Below are 21,332 nucleotides of genomic sequence, written 5' to 3' on the forward strand. Positions count from 1 at the left end.
ATTTTCAAATCCATCTTTTTACCTCTTTACACTTCAGCCGTGTACCGTCTCCTCTCTGAACACTTGATGGGAAAGCCTCCGCACATCACAATATATGTGCTTATTATTTAGATGGCACATGCATGGAGACGGACCGCGGTGGGTCGACTTATTCTTCTTTTGACGTTGACGTCTGCCAGAGCTGCACCTCTGACGGGGGCAGCGGTGGATGTCTGCACAACTGACACAAACATGTCCAAACAAAACACGACGCACGAGTCTCTCCATGTCTCTTTATTGGGTGGAAACGCCATTTTAGTCATGAACGATACTTTTGAGATGGACAATTGGCAGTTTAAAAGAAATCATGAACACAAACCAAAATGTAACTTTAGTAAAAATGTGATAAAAAAACAAACATACTGGGGATATTTTTGGTACATTGACAAACTATGTGTGTGTTTCACAGATAAGACAAAGCACGACATGGCAGATTCTACTTTCACATGATCAAATGAATGAACTGATCGATACAAAGTAAAAAAAAAAAAAAAGGAAGAAAAAGTAACTCTGAAGTCATTTGATTCGTCAACAGTCACAGCTGTCTGAATAAACAGGCGTAGATTTATATTTTTAAAGAAAGGATAAAGTAATCGGGTGTCTAAACAAAAGAGTGCACATCCACAACTAAGAAACCAAGAAGTGACCGTTTTTTGGGGGAAATATTGAAGAGCAAGGAAAGAAATATTCATAGAACGCTCCCGTCACGTCCCTCCATGTCTGGAGGCTGAGCAGAGGACAGACTCAGGTCTGCTCTGGCACAGTTCACTGCTGACAGTCCTGACGCCTCCTGGTTTGGCGTTTCTCACCTCCCCAGAGAAAGATTACAAAACAGCAACAACAACAAACCTTCGACGTGTTGTGCGGCTGCTTCTCCATCCGAACAGGAAATTAATTTCTTGTGACAAAAAGGTGATGAGGACGAGCTGCCCAAAGCGGCTCCGCACGGCGAGCAGGATATCACATTGGAGTTGCAATATCATCCACACACACACACACACACACACACACACACACACACACACACACACACACACACACACACACACACACACACACACACACACACACACACACACACACACACACACACACACACACACAGTGATGATTGTGCTGGACATATTCAGAAGCATCAGTGTACAAAAAGGGAACTTAAAATAATAATCATTTGGCTGTAATTGCTGTTGGCAATAAGAACCACTGCACTTAGTACAAACACAAACCTGTCTCCACTTGGTGTCTACAATATTATTCCTACAGATATGAGTTACGCAGCATCTACATCACTTTATTCAGACTGCAGCAGCTGAGCGGGGAAAAACAGCATTTAGCTAGCTAGCAATGAACGCACACGAGTGTAAAGTGTAAGAAAGTTCAAACCGGCTTGAAGTGTAAGCCGAACCTCTGCACAGAAAGGTCCAGCTGGCTACACGGGTCCCCAGGAGTCCTCAGAGTCTTATTGTCGTCAGACTGACAGCGATACAAGTTGGATTTAACACCGTGACGTCGTGGGAACAGCTTGCTTAACTTTTTAATTTGCCATGTCTAAAATCTAATTTAATGCAAACCGGTTTAAGCTCCACGCGTGTACGCAGAGTGTGTGACGCAGCTCAGAACTCCTAACCTTCTCTTCCCCTCGTGCCCCTGAACCTTTAAGTGTACAGACGTGACGAGACGCCACTTCGCCTTGCACAGAGCACGTCCTTGTGATAATGACTTTGTATGCTTTGGGTTTTTATTGTAATGTATGGAATGAAAATGATCTAAATGATGTAGAAAACGTCATCAACAGCTTCAGTACAAAACTCTTGGCATTGGCCTTTCGATAAAGCCGTGCAGCCTGAACACCTTCTGGGAACTCTGGCCTCAGACAGAAGCTCTTAAACCTCAAGGCCACTAATGTTTATGATTTCTAAAAGCCGATGAATTGTGTCTTCAAGCTTTGGGATTCTTCTTCTTTTGGTAAAGTCTGATTGTTTCTTACACTTCCACTCCTCTGTGTCTCGCAGCACAGGGCCACCATCTGTCCAACAAGTGGTGGCAAATAACAAATGTCATCTTGTACATTCAGTAACGTTGTATATTCGGATTGTGTTTGTTGATTGATTCATACATTTATATTGCTGGTAAAGCAGCAAGCCATGTTTGAATGTGCGTTTTAAGGCAGAGGGTCCATGCAACAATCGTGTGGACGTCAGAAGCTGGTCCGGGTTTCCTTGAGCACACATCAGTGCATATATTCATTTACCGTATATATTCATGTGTGTGCATAATATTCTCCACATGCACAGGTTGATTCAAAGATATATTCTTTGAGACATCTGCATTCCAAGACAAGCGTACTGTCGCATCGAGAAGAATAAATAAAACCTCTGTAACAAGTGTCCTTCAGGATTCGCTGAAAACACCACCACGACCAAGTGTCTGTGCATGTTCCAGCCTGTTATGGTTGCGTAAGTGTCTTTATGTTTACTCGGGGGTGAGAGGGAGCAGCCTGCATCATCTCAAGGTGCTTTGGTACTCTTGTATGTTTATACATGTCCGCAGCGCCTCTCGAAGTGCTTCCTCACCGAGTGTCCTCAGAGAGCTCACAGAGGCTCTCAGAGGGCTTTGGCACTGGTGGTGTGGCAGACGGTGTGGGACACTGGTTTCTGTGGGTAGCGGCTGTAGTAGTAAACCTGGAACAGGATGGTGAAGTCCACCAGGACCTGCAGCAGGCCACACGTCCAGAACTGCACAGGAGCCTGGGTGAGCACGAAGTAGCCCGTTTTAAAGGTGTCGCCGCTGGTCCACATCAGCACCATCTTGATACTGACAGAGAAGAGAAGAGACGATGAATAAAGAGCGGTGCACTGCACTTTTTGTTGCCATCGCCTTGCCCCTTTTCCTCCCCCCCCCTCTTCCCCCCTCCGCCCTTCTTCTCATCCCCTGTTTTTCTCCCCCTCCCCCCCCTTTCCCCCGTTGTCTTTTCTTTTGCTTTTTGTGGCCCCCTTTTGCAACGGTTGTCCCCTTTTCGCACTTCTCCATTTAATCCCCCCCATTTAACCATCCCCTACCACCCCCCCTCCCCCATTATTCCCCTCACCCCCCTTTACCGAAAGGAAATAATATGAATGGAAGTGGACACACCCACACCACACCCCACACACACAGGGGGGATGCGAGGGTAGACACAGAGCGAGAGAGAGAGAGAGAGAGGAGAGGATACGCGACAAGATCTGAGAGAGAGGAGGAGAGAGAGAAGAGAGAGGAGACACATCGAGAGAGAGAGAGACGAGGAGAGAGACGCGAGAAGGAGACAGAAGATAGAAGGACAGAGAGACGACAGAGAGAGAGAGGTTACAGAGAACCGACAGAGGAGAATGAACAGAGAGACCGACATAGAGACAGAGAACTGCGAGACAGGAAGAGAGACAGGACACAGAAGAGAGACAGGATAGAGAGACCAGCCACACAGAGACAGTAGAGACAGACACATAGAGAGGAGGACAGACATGAACAGGGACAGTGACAGAGACAGACAGCATAGATTAAAGACCGACCGAGAGGAGAGAGAGAGAAAGAGGAAGGACAGACAACAGGCGACAGAGAGGGACCAGCGCGGACAGGACAGACAGGAGAGACAGAGAGAAGACAGGACAGACAGACAGACAGAGAGAGACCAGACAGAGCAAGAGGGGAGACAGAAGGACGAGAGAGGGACAACGAGGACCGAAGAGGGGGGGGGGGGGGGGGGGGGGTACATACAGACTAGAGAGAGATACAGACAGAGAGAGACTACAGATCAGAGAAGGACACAGGGAAAGACCAGAGAGACACAACAGGAGAGACACAGGACGATGAAGAACAATACAGGAGAGAGAGGCAGGACAGGGAGAGAAGACACAGAAGAACAGGACAGAGAGAGGAGACAGACAAGAGGAGGAGAGAGAAGACAGAGTAGGATAGACAGACAGGAGGACGGAGACAGACAGACCGGAGCGAGGACAACCTACAGACAGAGAGAGTGAACAGACATAGAGAGACCAGCAGAGAGAGACACAGACAGGAGAGGAGGGACATACATCGAGGAGAGACCAAGACAGGAGGAGAGGGAGACAGACAGAGGATAGAGACAGACAGAGAGTAGAGAAGGACAGAAGTAGAGACAGACTAGGACAGGAGAGAGAGCGACAGAACAGAGAGACAGACCAGGATAGAGAGGAGGAGAGAGAGAGAGAGACATACGACAGAGAGGGAGAGAGGACAGCAGACAGAGAAGGAGAGAAAGACCGAGCGAGAGAGACAGAAGAGAGGAGAGAGACAGACAGGGAGAGAGGAGCAGACAGGACAGAAAGAGGAGAGGAGAAGACAGAGCGAGAGAGAGGACAGACAGAGAGAGAGAGACTAGAGAGAGACAGACAGATGAGGGAGAGAGACATGACTGATATGAGGAGAGAGGACAGACAGAGCGAGTAGAGAGACATACAGGAACATAGGAGAGATACAGGACAGACAGGAGAAGAGTAGAGAAGAGACAGACAGGACAGAGAGAGAGACAGGGACAACAGACAGAGAGAGGAGACAGGACAGACAGGGACAGGAGAGAGAGACAGGACAGACAGACAATAGAGAGACAGAAACAGAAGGAGACACCGAGAGAGAGATGACATACAGACAGTAGATACACAGAGAGAGAGAGTAGAGAGGAGAGAGAGATAGAGAAGAGAGAGAGAGAGGGAGGGAGGAGAGAGAGAGAGAGAGAGAGAGAGCGAGAGAGAGAGGAGGACAGGACAGGATACAGAGAGAGAGAACAGACCGAGAGAGAACAGGAGAGAGAGAGATAGACAACAGTACCGAAGACGAGACAACAGAAGAGAGGGAGAGGAGACAGGGAAGAGGAGAGACATGACCAGACAGAGAGAGAGGACAGACAGACAGGACAGAGAGACAGACAGTAAGAGAGCAGACAGGACAGAGAGGAGCAGACAGACATACGACAGACAGAGAGACAGACGGACAGACAGACAGACAAGAGATATACGAGGGACAGAGAGAAGAGAGAACCAGATAGAGAAGAGAGAGCGAGAGAGAGACAGACAGGAGACTACAACAGAGATAGGGGGACACAGTCCAGAGAGAGACAGACGAGTAGAGGACGACAGAGGAGAGAGACATCAGACAGATAGATAGAGAGAGAGACAGATCCGACATACCATAGCTCAGAGCCAATTGATACCGACCGAGCTCGAGGAGAAGATCAGGACATGAGATATAGTATAGGGGGAGAGAATTGTGTCAGAGAGAAGATACGCAGAGAGACAGAGAGTGAATAGCAGAGAGACAGGAGAGAGGAGACAGAACAGAGACAGGAGACAGAGACAGAGCGAGCAGAGAGACAGAAGAGAAGAGAACAGGAGACAGAGAGACAGAGCGACCAGAGAGACAGACAGAGACAGATAACATATACCTAGAGAGAGTACAGAGAAGGGACCGAGAGAGAGACTAGTAGACAGGAGGGACAGGGACAGAGAGAGAGAAGAGGACAAACCATACAAGAGAGGAGAGACAGAGACATGAGACATACAGAGAGAGAGCGAGCAAAGAAGGAGACAGAGAGAGGAGAGAGAGAGAAGAGAGAAAAAAGGAGAATAGAGAGGAGAGATAGGAGACACAAGGGAAGAGCGATAGAAGAGAGAGACATAGAGACCACAAGAGACAGAGAGAGAGAGAAGGAGGAGACAGCGAGAGGAACAGAGAGACACAGAGAACAGAGATGAGAGAGACAGAGCGAGAGACAGAGACAAGCAGAGAACAGGAGACAGTGAGAGGAACAGATACAGAGAGAGGAGGACAGAGACAGAGGAGAGAGACCAGACGGCTATAGGAAGAGACGAGAGAGAGGACACAGACATAGAGAGAGGGGGACACAGAGGAGGAAGAGAGAGAGGGAGAGACTGAGATGAGAAAGAGGAGAGGAGTAGAACAACAGACAAGAGAGAGAGAGAGGGGACAGACGAGACAGAGGATGACAGAGAGACAGAGAGACATGACAGAGGACAGGATATACAGAGGACCGAGAGACCAGCATAGACACAGAGACAGAGGCGAGGAGAGCAGAGACAGAACCGGGAGCGAGAGACAGAGAATAGAGACAGAGACCGGAGAGAGAGTACAGAGACAGAGGACAGAGGACAGGAACAGAGGACAGATAGAGAGATGAGAGAGAATAGAGAGAGACAGAGAGAGAGAGAGAGAGAGATAGGAAAGAAGAGAGAGCGAGAGAGAGAGAGGACACAGAGAGGACAGGAGAGGAGAGAGAGAGAGACAGAGGACAGAGAGATACGATAACAGAGAGTAGAGAGAGACAGTAGAGGATGAGATCAGAGACACCAGAGCGACAGAGGGACAGATGAGAGGGAGACAGGAGGAGCATGAGAGAGAGAGAGGACAGAGACAGAGTAGAGAGACACAGACAGAGATATATTACACAGAGAGAGAGATCGGAGAGAGAGAGGGACAGAGAGAGAGAGAGGACAGACGACAGAGGAGAGAGAGGGAGAGAAGACAGAGAGAGAGAAGACAGGTAACAGACAGAGAGAGAGAGGAGGCAGGATGAGAGGAGAGGACAGAGACAGAGAGGGAAGGACACACAGCCGAGCGAGAGCCACAGAGAAGAGAAGAAGAGAGACCGCGAGAGAGAGTTACAGACAGAGAGAGAGAGAGAGAACAGACAGACAGAGACAGAGACAAGATAGTAGGGACAGAGCCACGAGACAAGAACAGATGAGTGGAGACATTAGGACAGATAGATACAGGAGAACAGATGACAAGAGATATAGAGAGAGACATCGACAGATTAGAATACGAACAGACAGATACATGCCAGACAGAGACAGAGAGAGAGAGATCAGATGCCAGACATAGCGGATGGAGGGACAGATAGAGGACATGACAGACGAGAGAGAGAGAGAGAGGAGGAGAGACAGACATAGAGGAGAGAGGAGAGAGAGAGAGAAGGTGAGAGATAAGGAACTGCGGAGATAGAGAGCGATATACGAGACAGAAGACAGACATAGGAGAGAGAGCGACAGACATACAGGGGAATATAGAGAGACATTACAGACATACAGAGAGATACATACAGATAGATAGAGAGATACATACAGAGAGAGAGCGGGAGGGAGAGATATAATGGAGGATAGATAGACACAGAGAGAGTACATCTCTATTTCTATGATAGAGACACCATAGAGAGATGCGGACACGAGCGAGAGAACAGAGAGACAGGAAAAAGAGAGAGCGATGAGAGAGAGAGCCCGAGAGAGAGCGAGACAGGCAGACAGAGAGAGAGAGACAGCGACAGTTAGACAGACAGACAGAGAGAGGACAGACAGAGAGACAGACAGAGAGACAGGACAGACAGATGAGATGACAGAGAGAGAGGAGACCAGAGAGAGAGAACAGAGAGGAGAGAGAGAGAGAGCAGAGAGAGAGAGGAGAGAGATGGGAGGGACGTGAGAGAGGCGAGAGAAGGGAGATAAGGATGAGCAGTAAGAGGAGAGTACACAAGACAGAGACACACAGAAGAGAGAGAGAGAGAGAGAGAGATAGCAGGATAAGAGCGAGAGATAGCTAGAATGTAGAGAGACCGGAGATATGTGAAGACAGGACAGAGAGAGAGGGATAGAGAGAGAGAGGAGCGCGAGAGAGATGAGAGAGAGAGGAGAGGACACAGAGGAAATAGAGGCGAGACGGAGGAGAGAGAGACAGAGAGCGAGACAGAGAGAGAGAGAGAGAGGAGAGAGAGTGAGACACAGACAGAGAGAGAGAGAGAGACAGACAGGAGAGAAAGAGTAGAGAGAGAGATAGGGAGAGAGGAAGAGGATAGACCACAGAGAAATGAGGAGGATAGAGTAGAGAGATAGAGAGCGGAGACAGAGAGGAGAGGACAGATAGGAACGCGGTGTAGAGAGAGAGAAGAGAGAGGACCACAGACAAGAGAGAGAGAGAGAGACAGACAGAGGAGAGAGGGAGGAGAGAGAGCGCACAGGGAAGGGGGAGAGAGATAGAGACATGGGAACAGACATAGAGAGAGAGAGTGACAGAGAGACCGAGAGAGAGAGAGAGAGAGAGACAGAGAGAAGAGAGAGAGAGGAGAGAGAGAGAGATAAGGATGAAGAGAGTATAAGAGAGACAGAGAAAGAGAGGGAGAGAGAGGAGGAGAGGATGGAGAGAGAGGAGAAGATACACATACATGACAGAGGAGAGGACCGACAGACCGACAGACAACAGACAGTGACAGACAAACAGAACATAGTATTTGACAGGACACACACACGAGCAGGGAGACAGAGAGATACACAGGCAGGGATGAGATGAGAGGACACAGATGAATAGAGAGATCTACAGGGAGAGATGAGAGAGAGACCACAGAGAGAGAAGAGAAGACATAGTATATATAGAGAGTAGGAGGAGAGATGGAGAGAGCAGAGAGAGAAAGAGAGGAGAGAGAGGAGAGGACAGAGAGAGAGAATGGTAAGAAGAGAGATAGAAGAAGAGAGACACAGAGAGAGACACAGAGGAGAGACACAGAGAAGAGAGAGAGAGGGGGAGAGAGGTGGCGAGAGGAGATGGGCGAGGAGAGATAGAGAGAGAGAGGGGCAGAGATAGAGCGAGAGAGAGAAGAGAGAGGGGAGATAGAGGAGAGAGCGAGAGAGCGACCACAGAGAGAGAGCAGAGAGAGAGAAGAGAGACACACACAAGAGAGAGGAGAGAGAGAGAGAGGAGAGAGAGGGTAGTGGGGGGGAAGAGAAGAGTGAGGAAGAGGAGAGAGAGAGTAGAGAGAGAGGAGAGATAGGAAGGAGGAAGGGAAGCGAGAGAGGAGAGAGAGATAGGAGACAGAGCGACACACACACAACACAGAGAGACAGACGAGAGAGGAGGAAGAGACGGACAGAGGACACAGGGACCACGAGCGACACAGAGGAGCGAGAGAATGATAGGAGAAGAAGGGAGAGAAGACACACCGACAGAGAGGACAGACAGAGAGCGACACCACAGAGAGAGAGAGAGACACACAGATAGAGAGAGACACAAAGACAGAGGAGAGACGATCTAGAGAGGGACGAGAGAGAGGAGGAAGACACAGAGTAGAGGAGAGGGGGGGGGGGGGGGGGAGGAGAGAGAGAGAGAGGTACACAGAGAGGACACAGAAGAGAGAGGACACAGAGAGACACAGGAGAGAATAGAGGACCAGCAGAGGAGAGAGGAGAGACACAGAGAGACACAGGGGGAGAGAGACACAGAGAGATGAGAGAGACTACCACAATTAGAGAGAGAGGACACAGAGAGAGAGTAGAGGACACAGAGGAGAGAGGATCAAGGAGAGACAGAAGACAATAGATGACAGAGAGAGAGCACAGCGGAGAGAGACCGGACAAGAGAGACAAAAGGAGATAGGACTAGACAGAGGACACAGAAGAGCAGAACAGAGAGGAGATAACAGGCGACCAGAGGAAGAGACAGAGAAGAGAGAGAGCACAGGAGGAGAGAGGAGGACAGAGACAGAGAGAGAGGACACAGAAAATGGGAGGAAGAGAGACACAGAGGAAGAGAGAGGCGAGAGGAGACATGAGAGAGGTGAGAAGAGCAGATAGACCTAAGATAAATAGAGACAGACGACAGATTAGACAGCGAGACAGACAGACAGAACAAAAGACTAGAGGACAGAGAGACAGCAGAGAGGACCATATAGAACAGAGAGACTACAGCGACAGAGACAGAGCAGGAATGACAGACAGAGACACAGAGACAGAGAGAGAGACAGAGACAAGACAGGAATAGAGACCGAGACAGGACAGAGATCCGAGAATATATTAACATATTTACTATAACATCTACATACAATAATAATCTACATATAGTATTACAATATATATATATATATAATATATAGAAATATATGAGATATATATATTAATAGATTACACATATATACATATATAGATATAAGATTACAGTGACATGATTGAACATTACTATAATACATATCCTATTATATCTACATATCTATATACATTATACACAATATACATAAACATATATTATACAAACATATATATATATATACTAGACATAGATATAGACACATACAGATTATATTGACCAAAATAGACATATTATATATATAGACATTATATATATATATACATGTACATACAATATAGATATATATTACTACATGACATATATTAATACATATATAGCTAACATACCTACATATAAATACACATACTAGATATATTACACATATTATATAGATAAGATATAAATATATATATATATTACATACAGATAAGTATATTTATATACATACATAAACATAGACATATTACAGTATATTTACATTATACACAGAACATCAACATAGATATACATATACATATATATTACATATTACATATAAACATAACATAACATATATATATTCTTATAACCATATAATACAGACCAAATATATATATATACATATATATATACATACCTACAATATAGATATATATATTATATCTACATAAAGATAGTATAGTATAGATATACATACATATATATATATATATTAGATAGAACATAAATAATATATATATTTATCAATATAGATATAGTATATATCTACATACAATCTATATATCTATATTATAGATTATATACTTACCTTACATACATAGATCTATATATCCATACATTACAGTACATATATATAAGTATAATACATACATACATATATATACAACTAGATACCATATATCGTACATACTTTTTTTTTTAATTTATATCTATGAGGTATCTATATATATGTATGTATATATCTATACACATATTTATTATAGACATATTATATATTATTACACATATATATATATATTACATATATATATATTATACATATATACATATAAGAATATGATATATATATTATATATACATCTATTATAGATAACAGAACATACATATAGAATATACATATAACAATAGATATATCTACCATATATATTATACCTAATAAATACATACACACATACACACCATCATATTATATATATATAGATTATAGATATAATATATATAATTATACTAAGCTATTCTAATAGATATAGATTATATAATAGTATAGATATCTAGTATATATATATAGAGATATATATATATATATAGCCAATAATATTGATCTAGTACATCTCAATTACATATACACACTACATATATAATATATATATTATATATATATAGATATATTCTATATATTATAAGATATATTACACATAACATAGATAGTACATGCATTTATAGAAATAATAGACATATAATAGATATATCTTACTATAGATATAATATACATTAAATATATTATATATATATATTTATATACATATCTTATATACATATATATATATATATATATAGATATAATTACACATACATATATATATATAGACATACATATAGATATTATTATATATATATACAATTTATATGCTATATATAATATATACAGACAACATGATATATATAGTTATGTACATAGATACATATATAGAATATATAATATAGAGATATATATTGATAGATATTATACAGATAAAAATTATATAGAGTATATATATATATATATATATATATATATTTACCACACATGAAATAATATTATAGTACATACATACATTCATACATACCATTCCATACATACAGATATTAACATATACACACACACATGACATGTATACATATATATTGACACATCATACAGGATATATAGATCGTACACCATATATATATATAATACATTCTATATAGAGATAGAGAGATAGATATATATAAGATCTATTAAACTAGAGATAGTACACATATATATACACATATAGATATATATGTGGATATTGTGGAGTATGATATAGGTGTATATTATATAGTGTAGAGATAAGAGATATGTGTAGTACGAGGGAGATAAGCGATTGAATTATATAGGAGTAGAGATGGGGAGATATAGAGAGATAGATAGCCACCCGATATATACACCCTCTAAAATAGAGATGAGGACACACACAGAGAGAGAGAGAGATAGAAGAGAGGAGAGGATATACAGCACACAGGAGAGAGAGCGAGAGGAGAGGAGAGAGAGAGAGAGCGAGAGAGAGAGAAAGAGAGAGGAGAGGAGAGAGACCCACACACACACCACAGCAAGAGGACCATACAGAGAGAGCGATATATAGACATGAGACACCGGACCAAGAGAGACACAGAGAGAGAGAGGAGAGAGAGAGAGGTAGAGGAGAGAGGGAGACGAGAGACACACGGGACAGAGAGAGAGCAGACAGAGAGAGGGGACACAAGAGAGAGAGGAGAGGGCCACACAGAGAGAGGAGGATGAGAGGACACACAGAATATAGAGACACACATACACGAGAGAGAGGACACAGAATACAGAGGCGATAGAGAGGAGAGAACAGAGAAGGATAGAGAGAGAGAGAGAGGATAGAGACACAGAGAGACACCAGCAGAGAGAGAGGATGACACAGAGCGACACCAGATGAGAAGAGAGAGACACAGAGGCGGCTTACACGGAGACAAGAGAGAGATGACCACATATCGATTAGAGAGATTTTGCACACATATGCGTGCGGTACACAGCTGAGCGACGAGCACAGAGCGAGGACATACAGAGATTAGCAGAGACCACACAGAGGAGAGAAGAGGAGATAAGAGAGAGCTATTGAAGGAGATAGATAGATCTATATGGTCACACACGGCGGATCATCTCTCTATCCCCCCCACCTGGATATAGATAGATATGATCTATATATCTAGCTATCTGAGATACATAATCGATATAGACCCACATATAAGACAACATATAGGAGAGAGAGAGAGAGGAGAGAGACCAACCCACCAGGAGAGAGAGAGAGAGAGAGTACACACAGAGATGAGGGAGAGGAGACAACAAGAGATACACAGCAAGGGGAGATACACACAGAGAGAGAGAGAGAGACACATAGGAGAGATATAGAGAGCGGAGGAGAGAGAGATAGGATGAGAGGAGAGAGAGAGATGGAGGAGGAGCAGAGAGGAGAGATGACAGAGGAGAGAGGAGGAGCGATAGAGACAGAGAAGACACAGATGCAGAGAGATGGAGAGAGAGGAGGAGTAGAGATGAGGAGGACAAAGAGACATAGAGAGAGGAGAGAGAGGGGAGGAGAGAGAGGAGAGAGAGAGAGGGGAGAGAGAGAGCGGACACACATAGAGAGAGAGAGAAAAGAGAGAGAGAAGAGGAGGAGAGGAGAGAGGTAACAGTGGGTACCCCCAACACAACAGAGGAAAAGAGGGGAGAGAATAGAAGGAGGAGAGAATTACCAAACAAACAGAGGAGAGGAAGAGAGAGAGGAGAGATTAAAGGAGAGAGAGAGAGACAGAGACAGGAGAGAGACAGAGAGAGGAGACAGAGAGGAGAGAGACGAGAGAGAGAGGGAACAGAGAGAGAGAGAGAGAAGATAGACAGAGACATAGACAGAGATAGAATAGAGAGGAGACAGATGACAGAGATACAAAGAGATGAGAGAGACAGAGAGAGAGACAGAGACAGACAACAGATATAGAGAAGAGAGATAGAGAGATAGACATAGAGAGACAGAGGACAGAGAGAAACAGAGAGACAGAGGAGAGAGAGACGAGACAGAGAGAGAGACATATAGAGACAGAGAGAAGAGAGACAGACAGAGAGAGAGAGACAGAGGACAGAGAGAGAGAGACGAGCATGAGACAGAGACCCAGACAGAGACGAAAGCAGATAGACAGAGAGAGAGACGAGACAGAGAGAGTAGCAGAGACAGAGAGAGACAGAGCCGATACATGAGAGAGGGAGCATATACAGAGACACGAGAAGTAGACAGTGACAGAGAGAGAGAGAGAGCAGAGATAGAGACAGAGACAGAGAGAGAGACAGAGAGAGAGACAGATCAGGAGAGAAGAGAGCAGAGGACAGAGAGAGAGAGACGAGACAGAGACAGAGAGCGAGAGACAGAGAGAGAGAGACAGAGAGAGACAGAGAGAGAGAGACAGAGAGAGAGAGACAGAGAGAGAGAGAGAGAGAGAGACAGAGAGAGAGAGAGACACAGAGACAGAGAAGAGAGAGAGAGAGTAGACAGAGAGAGAGAGACAGAGAGAGAGGAGAGAGAGAGAAGAGAGAGAGAGAAGAGAGAGAGAGAGAGGAGGATAGGAGGAGAGAGAGAAGACAGCAGAGAGCAGCGAGAGAGAGAGGAGATAGAGAATGTAAGAGGAGAAGAGAGAGAGAGAGAGAGAGAGAGTGAGAAGAGCAGAGGACGAGAGAGAGAGAGAGGAGAGAGAGAGAAGAGAGACCGAGACAGATGAGAGAGAGGAGAGAGAGAAAGGAGATGAGAGAGGAGAGAGAGACAGAGAGGGAGAGAGGAGAGACAGAGACAACACAGACATAGAGAGAAGAGACCCCAGCGAACAGAGAAGACAGAGAGAGAGAGAGACAGAGAGGAGTACAGACAGAGAGAGAGACATGAGACATACAGGAGAGATAGACAGAGGACAGAGAGACAGGGACAGTAGAGGACAGACAGAGGGGAGAGGGACAGAGGACGACAGACAGAGAGAAGAAAGATGAGAGTACAGATAGGAAGAACACGAGACAGACAGACAACCGAGACAGACAGAGAGAGACAGACGACCGACAGAACAGGGACGAGAACACAGAGACCGGACAGATCAGGACAGAGGACACAGATGAAAAGAGAGAGGACAGGACCAGAACCAGAGACAGACAGATAGAGAGGGACGACAGATAGAGAGGAGACAAGGACATAGAGACAGACATTACAAGACAAGAGCGAGACACAGACAGAAGAGAGAGAGGGAGACCAAGAGACAGACTAGACAGGAGACAGAGGAGAGACAGACAGGACAGAAGGCATAGAGAGAGAAGACCAGAGGACAGATGAGATGGAGACAGACAGAGAGGAGAGAGAGAATAGAAGATAGCGAGATGAGAGAGAGCGAGACAGGAGGACAGAGAGGACAAGCAGAAGAGTGACAGAGACAGTAGAGCAGAGACAAGAGACAGAGAGGTAAGAGACAGAGACACACACAGACATCGAGACCAGCCACACTACAGGGAGGACAGAGAGAGGACCCCGACCGGGAGAGAGAGAGACCACCAATAGAGCAGAGAGAGAGAGACAGGAGAGAGAGAGAGGAGGCACACAGGAGAGAGGAGAGAGACACACACAGAGAGGAGAGAGGACACGACAGAGAGAGAGAGGGAGAACACACAACGGATCGAGAAGAACACACACAGAGAGAGAGGGAGAGAGAGGGAGAGGCGAGGAAAGAGAGAGAAGAGAGAGAGCGAGAGCGAAGAGAGAGAGGAGAGGAGAGATGAGAGGAAGAGATAGAGGAGAGAGAGGACACACACACACAGAGAGGACAGACGAATAGAGAGAGACGACAGAGGAACGGAGACCAAAGACGAGAGGAGAAGAGAGAGAGGCGGAGAAGGAATGAGCTAGAGAGAGACACACGACCAGAGAGACAGACCAGAGAGAGACACAACAGCAAGAGAGAGATAGACACCACAGAGAGAGAGAGGACACACAACCGAGAGAGAGAACAAAGAGAGACAGAGAGAGAGGAGAGAGGTACACAGAGAGAGAAGAGAGACAAAGGAGGAGATAGACCAGAGAGAGAGAGAGGAACAAGAGATACACAGAGAGAGGAGAGGACACAGAGAGACACAGAGATTAGGGAGGAGGACCAACCCAGAGAGAGAGAGACACAGAGGAGAGGAGGAGTACCACAGAGAGGAGGAGACCACACACAGGAGAGACACAGAGAGCACCAGAGAGAGAGGATGTGGGACTACAGAGAGAGAGGAGAGACACAGCGAGAGGAGAAAAGAGAGAGAGGGGAATAGACACACACGACAGGAGAGGATGAGAGAGCGAGCGCGAGACACACAGAGAGGAGACACCCCACACAGAGCATAGGATAAGCCAGAGACAGGGCGAGAGAGAGAGAGAGAGGAGAGAGAGCACAGCAGAGAGATACGAGGGAGACAGAGAACAGGGAGAGGAGAGAGAGAGAGAGTGAGGAGGAGAAGAGGAGAAGAGACATGAGAGAGAGACAGAGAGAGATAGCCCTACATGACAGGCCAGAGAGATGAGATGATAGAGGAGAGAGATAGATTAGAGAGAGAGGACAGAGAGTCGAGAGAGAGGACAGAGAGGTAGACAGAGAGAGAGGGGACAGATAGGGGAGAGAGGAGAGAGAGAGAGAAGGGAGAGAGAGAGAGAAGAGAGAGAGGGAGAGAGAGAGAGAGAGAGGAGGAGAGGGAGAAGCAGAGAGCGAGAGAGGAGAGAGAGAGAGCGAGAGGGGGTAGAGGAGAGGAGAGAGAGCGAGTAGAGAGGAGCGAGAGAGAGAGGAGAGAGAGAGAGAGAGGACGAGAGAGAAACAGAGAGAGACACAGAGACCGAGAGAGAGGAGAGAGAGACCCCACGCACCGTACCAGAGAGACAGGACAAGGATAGATGCGACAACCTAGATCAGACGAGACGATAGAGACACAGAGGAGTGAGGACAAGAGAGAGAGACAGGACAGAGAACAAGAGAGAGAGAGGAAGAAGAGAGAGAGAGAGAGAGGAAAGAGGGACAGCAGAGAGAGACAGAGGACAGAGACAGAGGGAGGAGACATGAGACGAGAGAGAGGGGACAAGACGAGAGAGAGAGGAGAGAGAAGAGAGGGAGACCGATCAGATAGAGAGAGACGAGACAGAGACAGAGAGAGAGACAACGAGAAGACCGAGGACAGAGAGAGTAGATAGAGAGACAAGCGAGAGAGAGAGAGACATAGACAGAGATAGAGAGATGTACAGGAGAGTAGAGGACAGAGAGGAGAGGAGAGAGAGAGGAGAGAGAGAGCAGACAGAGCGATAGAGAGAGAGAGTAGAGAGAACAGAGAAGACACAGACAGCGAGAGAGAGACAGAACAGCGACAGACAGAGACAGGGATACAGACAAGAGAGAGAGAGAGACAGCGAAGAGAGACAGGACGAGGAGGACAGGACAGAGAGACAGAGAGAGACAAGACAGACATGAGAGACAGACAAGAGAGATAGGACAGAGGAGACATGACAGGCGAGAGACAGAGAGACGTATGACAGAGAAGAGACAGAGAGACGAGCCCAGAGAGGACAGACGAGAACAGACAGACGAGAGAGGACAGACAGAGAGCTACGAGACAGACAGACAGAGACAGACAGAGACTGAGAGAGACAGAGAGACAGACAGAGAGACAGGACAGAGACAGAGACAGACAGAGGAGAGACAGGACAGAAGACAGACAGACGAGCCAGACAGATGAGGACAGATCGGAGAGACTAGAGACAGACAGACAAGAGAGACAGTAGACAGAGAGACAGACAGAGAGACGACAGACAGGGACAGCGACAGAGACATAGCGACAGAGAGAGAGAAGACAGACAGAGGACAGAGAGACAGAGAGAGAGGATGAGGGAGCAGAGGCACAACAGAGAGAGCAGAGAGACGACAGAGAGACTAGACTAGGAGAGACAGACAGAGACCGAGAGAGAGACTAGATGCAGAGACCGACAGAGACAGAGGAGACAGAGAGAGACAGACAGGACAGACAAAGAGGACAGAGCAGACATGACATAGATACAGAAGACAAGAAGAGGAGACAGACTAGTAGAGGACAGACAGAGAGAGAGAGACAGAGAGATAGAGACACAGGAGAGGAGAGAGACAGAGACAGAGAGAGAGACAGTAGAAGGGAGAGTACAGAGAGAGACAGGATAAGAGGAGACAGAGCTAGAGGACAGAGAGAGACAGAGAGGAGACATGAGAAGACAGAGAGGAGGGACAGAGAGTTAGACATGAGAGAGACAGAGGACAGGACAAGAGAGACAGAGAGGACAGAGAGGACAGAGGAGAGACTAGGACGGAGAAAGGGACAGAGGACCGACAGAGACATAGATAGAGAGAGAGAGACAGAAAGCGACAGAGGAACGCAGAGACAGGCAGGGACAAAAGACAGCGAGGACAAGACAGCGAACAGAAAGAAGAGAGAGACCAAGGAAGAGACACAGATAGAGAGAGACAAGAGAAGACAATGAGAGAGACAGAGAGAGAACGAGAGCGTGAGCAGAGAGCGACAGAGAGCGACAGAAGAGGACAGAGAGAGAGACCAAGAGAGGAAGGAGAGGACCGAGAGGTACAGAGAGAGACAGAGAGAGACAGGAGAGAGATCAGAGACAGACAGACAGGAGAGGGAGACAGACAGGACAGACAGACAGAGAGAGGGACAGGAAGACAGTAGCTGAGAGGACACAGAAGAAGATGAGAGAGACACAGAGAGAGAAGAGAGACAGACACAGAGGAGATAACAGGACATAGAGGAGACAGAGAGGACGAAGGAAGGAGAGACAGAACCGAGGAGCTAGAGAGACACGAAGACAGAAGAGAGGACACAGAAATAGACAGAGAGATAGAAAAGAGGAGAGGGACCAGAGGGACAGACAAAGCGAGAGGACAGACAGAGGAGACATCGGACAGAGATAGAGAGAGACCAGACAGAGCGTAGAGAGAGAAGTACAGACAGAGATAGAGAGAGGGGACAAACAGAGAGAGAAGAGAGAGGGGAACAGAAGTTAGGAGAGGAGAGAGGGAGACAGAGGAGAAGAGAGAGAGGACAGAGACAGAGAGAGGAGAGGACAGATAGAGACATAGAGAGAGAACACGGAGAGACAGAGATGAGGAGAGAGAGAGACAGATAGAGGAGAGGAAGAGAGAGAAACAGAGAGACAGAGAGAGACATGAGAGAGAGAGACAGAGAGAAAGGAGAGAGAGAGAGACAGGAGGGAGGAGACAGACCGCGAGACAGAGAGAGCAGAGAGGACGAGCAGTAGGAGAAGATACCAGAGCAGAGAGCCAGACAGCGAGAGAATGGAGAGACAGACAGAGAGAGAGGAGAGAGAGTAGAGAAGAGCGAGAGACAGAAAGAGCTAGAGAAGAGAGACAGAGAGTAGAGAGACAGAGAGGAGAGAAGAGAGAGAGACAGAGAGCAGAGAGGAGAGACAGAGAGAGAGAGAGAGAGAGAGCGACAAGAGAGAGGAGAGAGAGACAGAGAGAGAGAGCAGAGAGAGAGAGAGCAGGAGAAGAAGAGAGAGAGAGAGAGAGAGAGAGAGAGAGAGAGAGAGAGAGAGAGAGAGAGGAGAGAGAGAGAGAGAGAGAGAGAGAGAGAGAGAGAGAGAGACAGAGGGAGGACACGACAGAGAGAGGAGCGGAGGAAGAGAGAGAGAGGAGATAGAGGAACAGAGAGACAGACAACAGAGAGAGGAGACAGACAGAGAGACACACAACAGAGAGAAGACAGAGACAGACAGAGAGAGAGAGAATACAGAGGAGGGATACAGTATCAGAGAGAGAGACAGACGGGAGGAGACAGACAACAAGAGAGACCAACAGAGACGAGAGAGAGACACAGAGAGGAGAGAGGAGAGAGGACAGGGAAGAGAGGACAGAGAGACAGAAACAGGAGAGAGAGACACAGAGAGAGAGAGAAGAGCGAGACAGGATAAGAGGAGAGAGAGAGACACCCCAGGACACACCCAGCAGAGGAAGAGAGAGGAGAGAAGAGAGACTAGAGACGAGAGAAAGACAGAGGAGAGATAGAGACAGAGAACAGAGCGAGACAGAGAGGACAGAGACAGGACAGGAGACCACAGAGAGGAGAGAGAGAGAGAGAGAGAGAGAGAGAGGAGAGAGAGAGAGGGAGAGAGAGAGAGAGAGAGAGAGGAGAGAGAGAAGAGAGAGGAGAGAGAGAGAGAGAGGAGTAGTGATAGGAGTAGAGGAGAGAAAACAGAGCGAGAGGAGGAGAAGAAGAGGACAGACAGAGAGAGAGAAGAAGAGAGAGACAGAGAGAGCGGAATAAGAGAGATAGAAGGAGGGAGATGAGAGAGAGAGAGAGAGGAGGAGACAGGGACAGACAGGGAGAGAGACACAAAGACAGAGGACTCGACAACATAACAGGACAGAGAGGGAGAGACACACAGACAGAGAGAAAGAAGAGACAGACCAGAGAGAGCGACTGTACATGGAGAGGAGAGAGAGACAGACAGAGGAGGAGATACAGGCAGGGGACAGAAGAGGAAGAGCAGAGAGAGAGACAGAGAGAGAGAGGAGAAGACAGAGAGACAGAGACGAGAGATACACCAGATGAGAGAGAGAGGAATAATGAGAGAGAAGCGAGACAGAGAGAGAGACGAGAGACACAGGAGAGAGAGAGAGATGGACAGAGAGAGATTGAGAAGACAGGAGAGAGAGAGGATAGATTACGACAGATGAGAGAGAGAGGATAGATATAGAGAGAGAGCGAGAGGAGAGAGAGACTAGCGAGGAAGAGAGAGAGAAGAGGAGGAGAGGAGAAGTAGGAGACAGAGAGAGATCGAGAGAGATGAGAGAGAGAGAGTAGAGAAGAGAGAGAGGGGGGGAGAGAAGAGAGGGGGAGAGAGAGATCGAGGCGAGAGAACAGAGACAAGGACAGAGACAGCGACGATAGAGACAGAGGGAGATAGCACAGAGGAGCCATGAGAGAGACAGAGAGAGACAGAGACATACAGACAGAAGGAGGAGACAGAGTAGATAGAGGAAGGGAGAGAGGGACAAGAGAGAGAGAGAAGAGAGGGGAGAGGGGAGGTAGAGAGAGAGAGACAGGACAGACAGGTACAAACGCGATGAGAATAGCATAAGGATATGTATATATAAGAGATGATATATATGAGAGATAGATGAGAGAGATAAGGGAGAGGGAAGATTGAGAAGGGGTAGTAGATTATGGGTATAGTATATATAGAAGTGGATGGGTAGGAGATGGGAGGTTAGAGGAGAGGGTGTAGAGAGGAGAAGAGAGGTAGAGAGGGGGGAGAGAGGAGGGGGGGAGAGAGAGTAGAGGGGAGAGATGAGAGAATAGGGAGGGGGGAGAGAGATGGAGAGGGAGGGGTAGCGATGGGCGATAGAGAGGGGGGGAGAAGGGAGAGAGAGAGAGGAGAGAGTTAGAGAGGAGAGAGTACAGAGAGACACAGAGAGAGAGACAGAGGCGAGAGGACAGGGAGGGGACAGAGCAGACACAGACAGAGACCCAAGAGATAGAGACACACAGAGAGGACAACAGAGAGGAGACAGAGGAGAGAGAGAGACACAGAGAGAGCGACGAGACA

At 46.7% G+C, this 21,332-nt stretch overlaps 1 protein-coding gene across 2 annotated transcripts in view; it reads right to left on the reverse strand.

The window, feature by feature from the left end:
• Nucleotides 1-258: 258 nt before the first annotated feature.
• slc66a2 (solute carrier family 66 member 2) overlaps nt 259-21,332 on the reverse strand; it is a 55,957-nt gene continuing 34,883 nt past the window's right edge. For both annotated transcript variants that reach the window (XM_029442926.1, XM_029442927.1), the window contains one exon: nt 259-2,853. In XM_029442926.1, coding sequence (XP_029298786.1) covers nt 2,643-2,853 — 211 coding nt within the window. In that variant the 3' untranslated portion in view covers nt 259-2,642. The remainder of the gene's footprint in view (nt 2,854-21,332) is intronic.

Source organism: Cottoperca gobio, chromosome 11, assembly GCF_900634415.1.
Source record: "Cottoperca gobio chromosome 11, fCotGob3.1, whole genome shotgun sequence".
Taxonomy (NCBI): domain Eukaryota; kingdom Metazoa; phylum Chordata; class Actinopteri; order Perciformes; family Bovichtidae; genus Cottoperca; species Cottoperca gobio.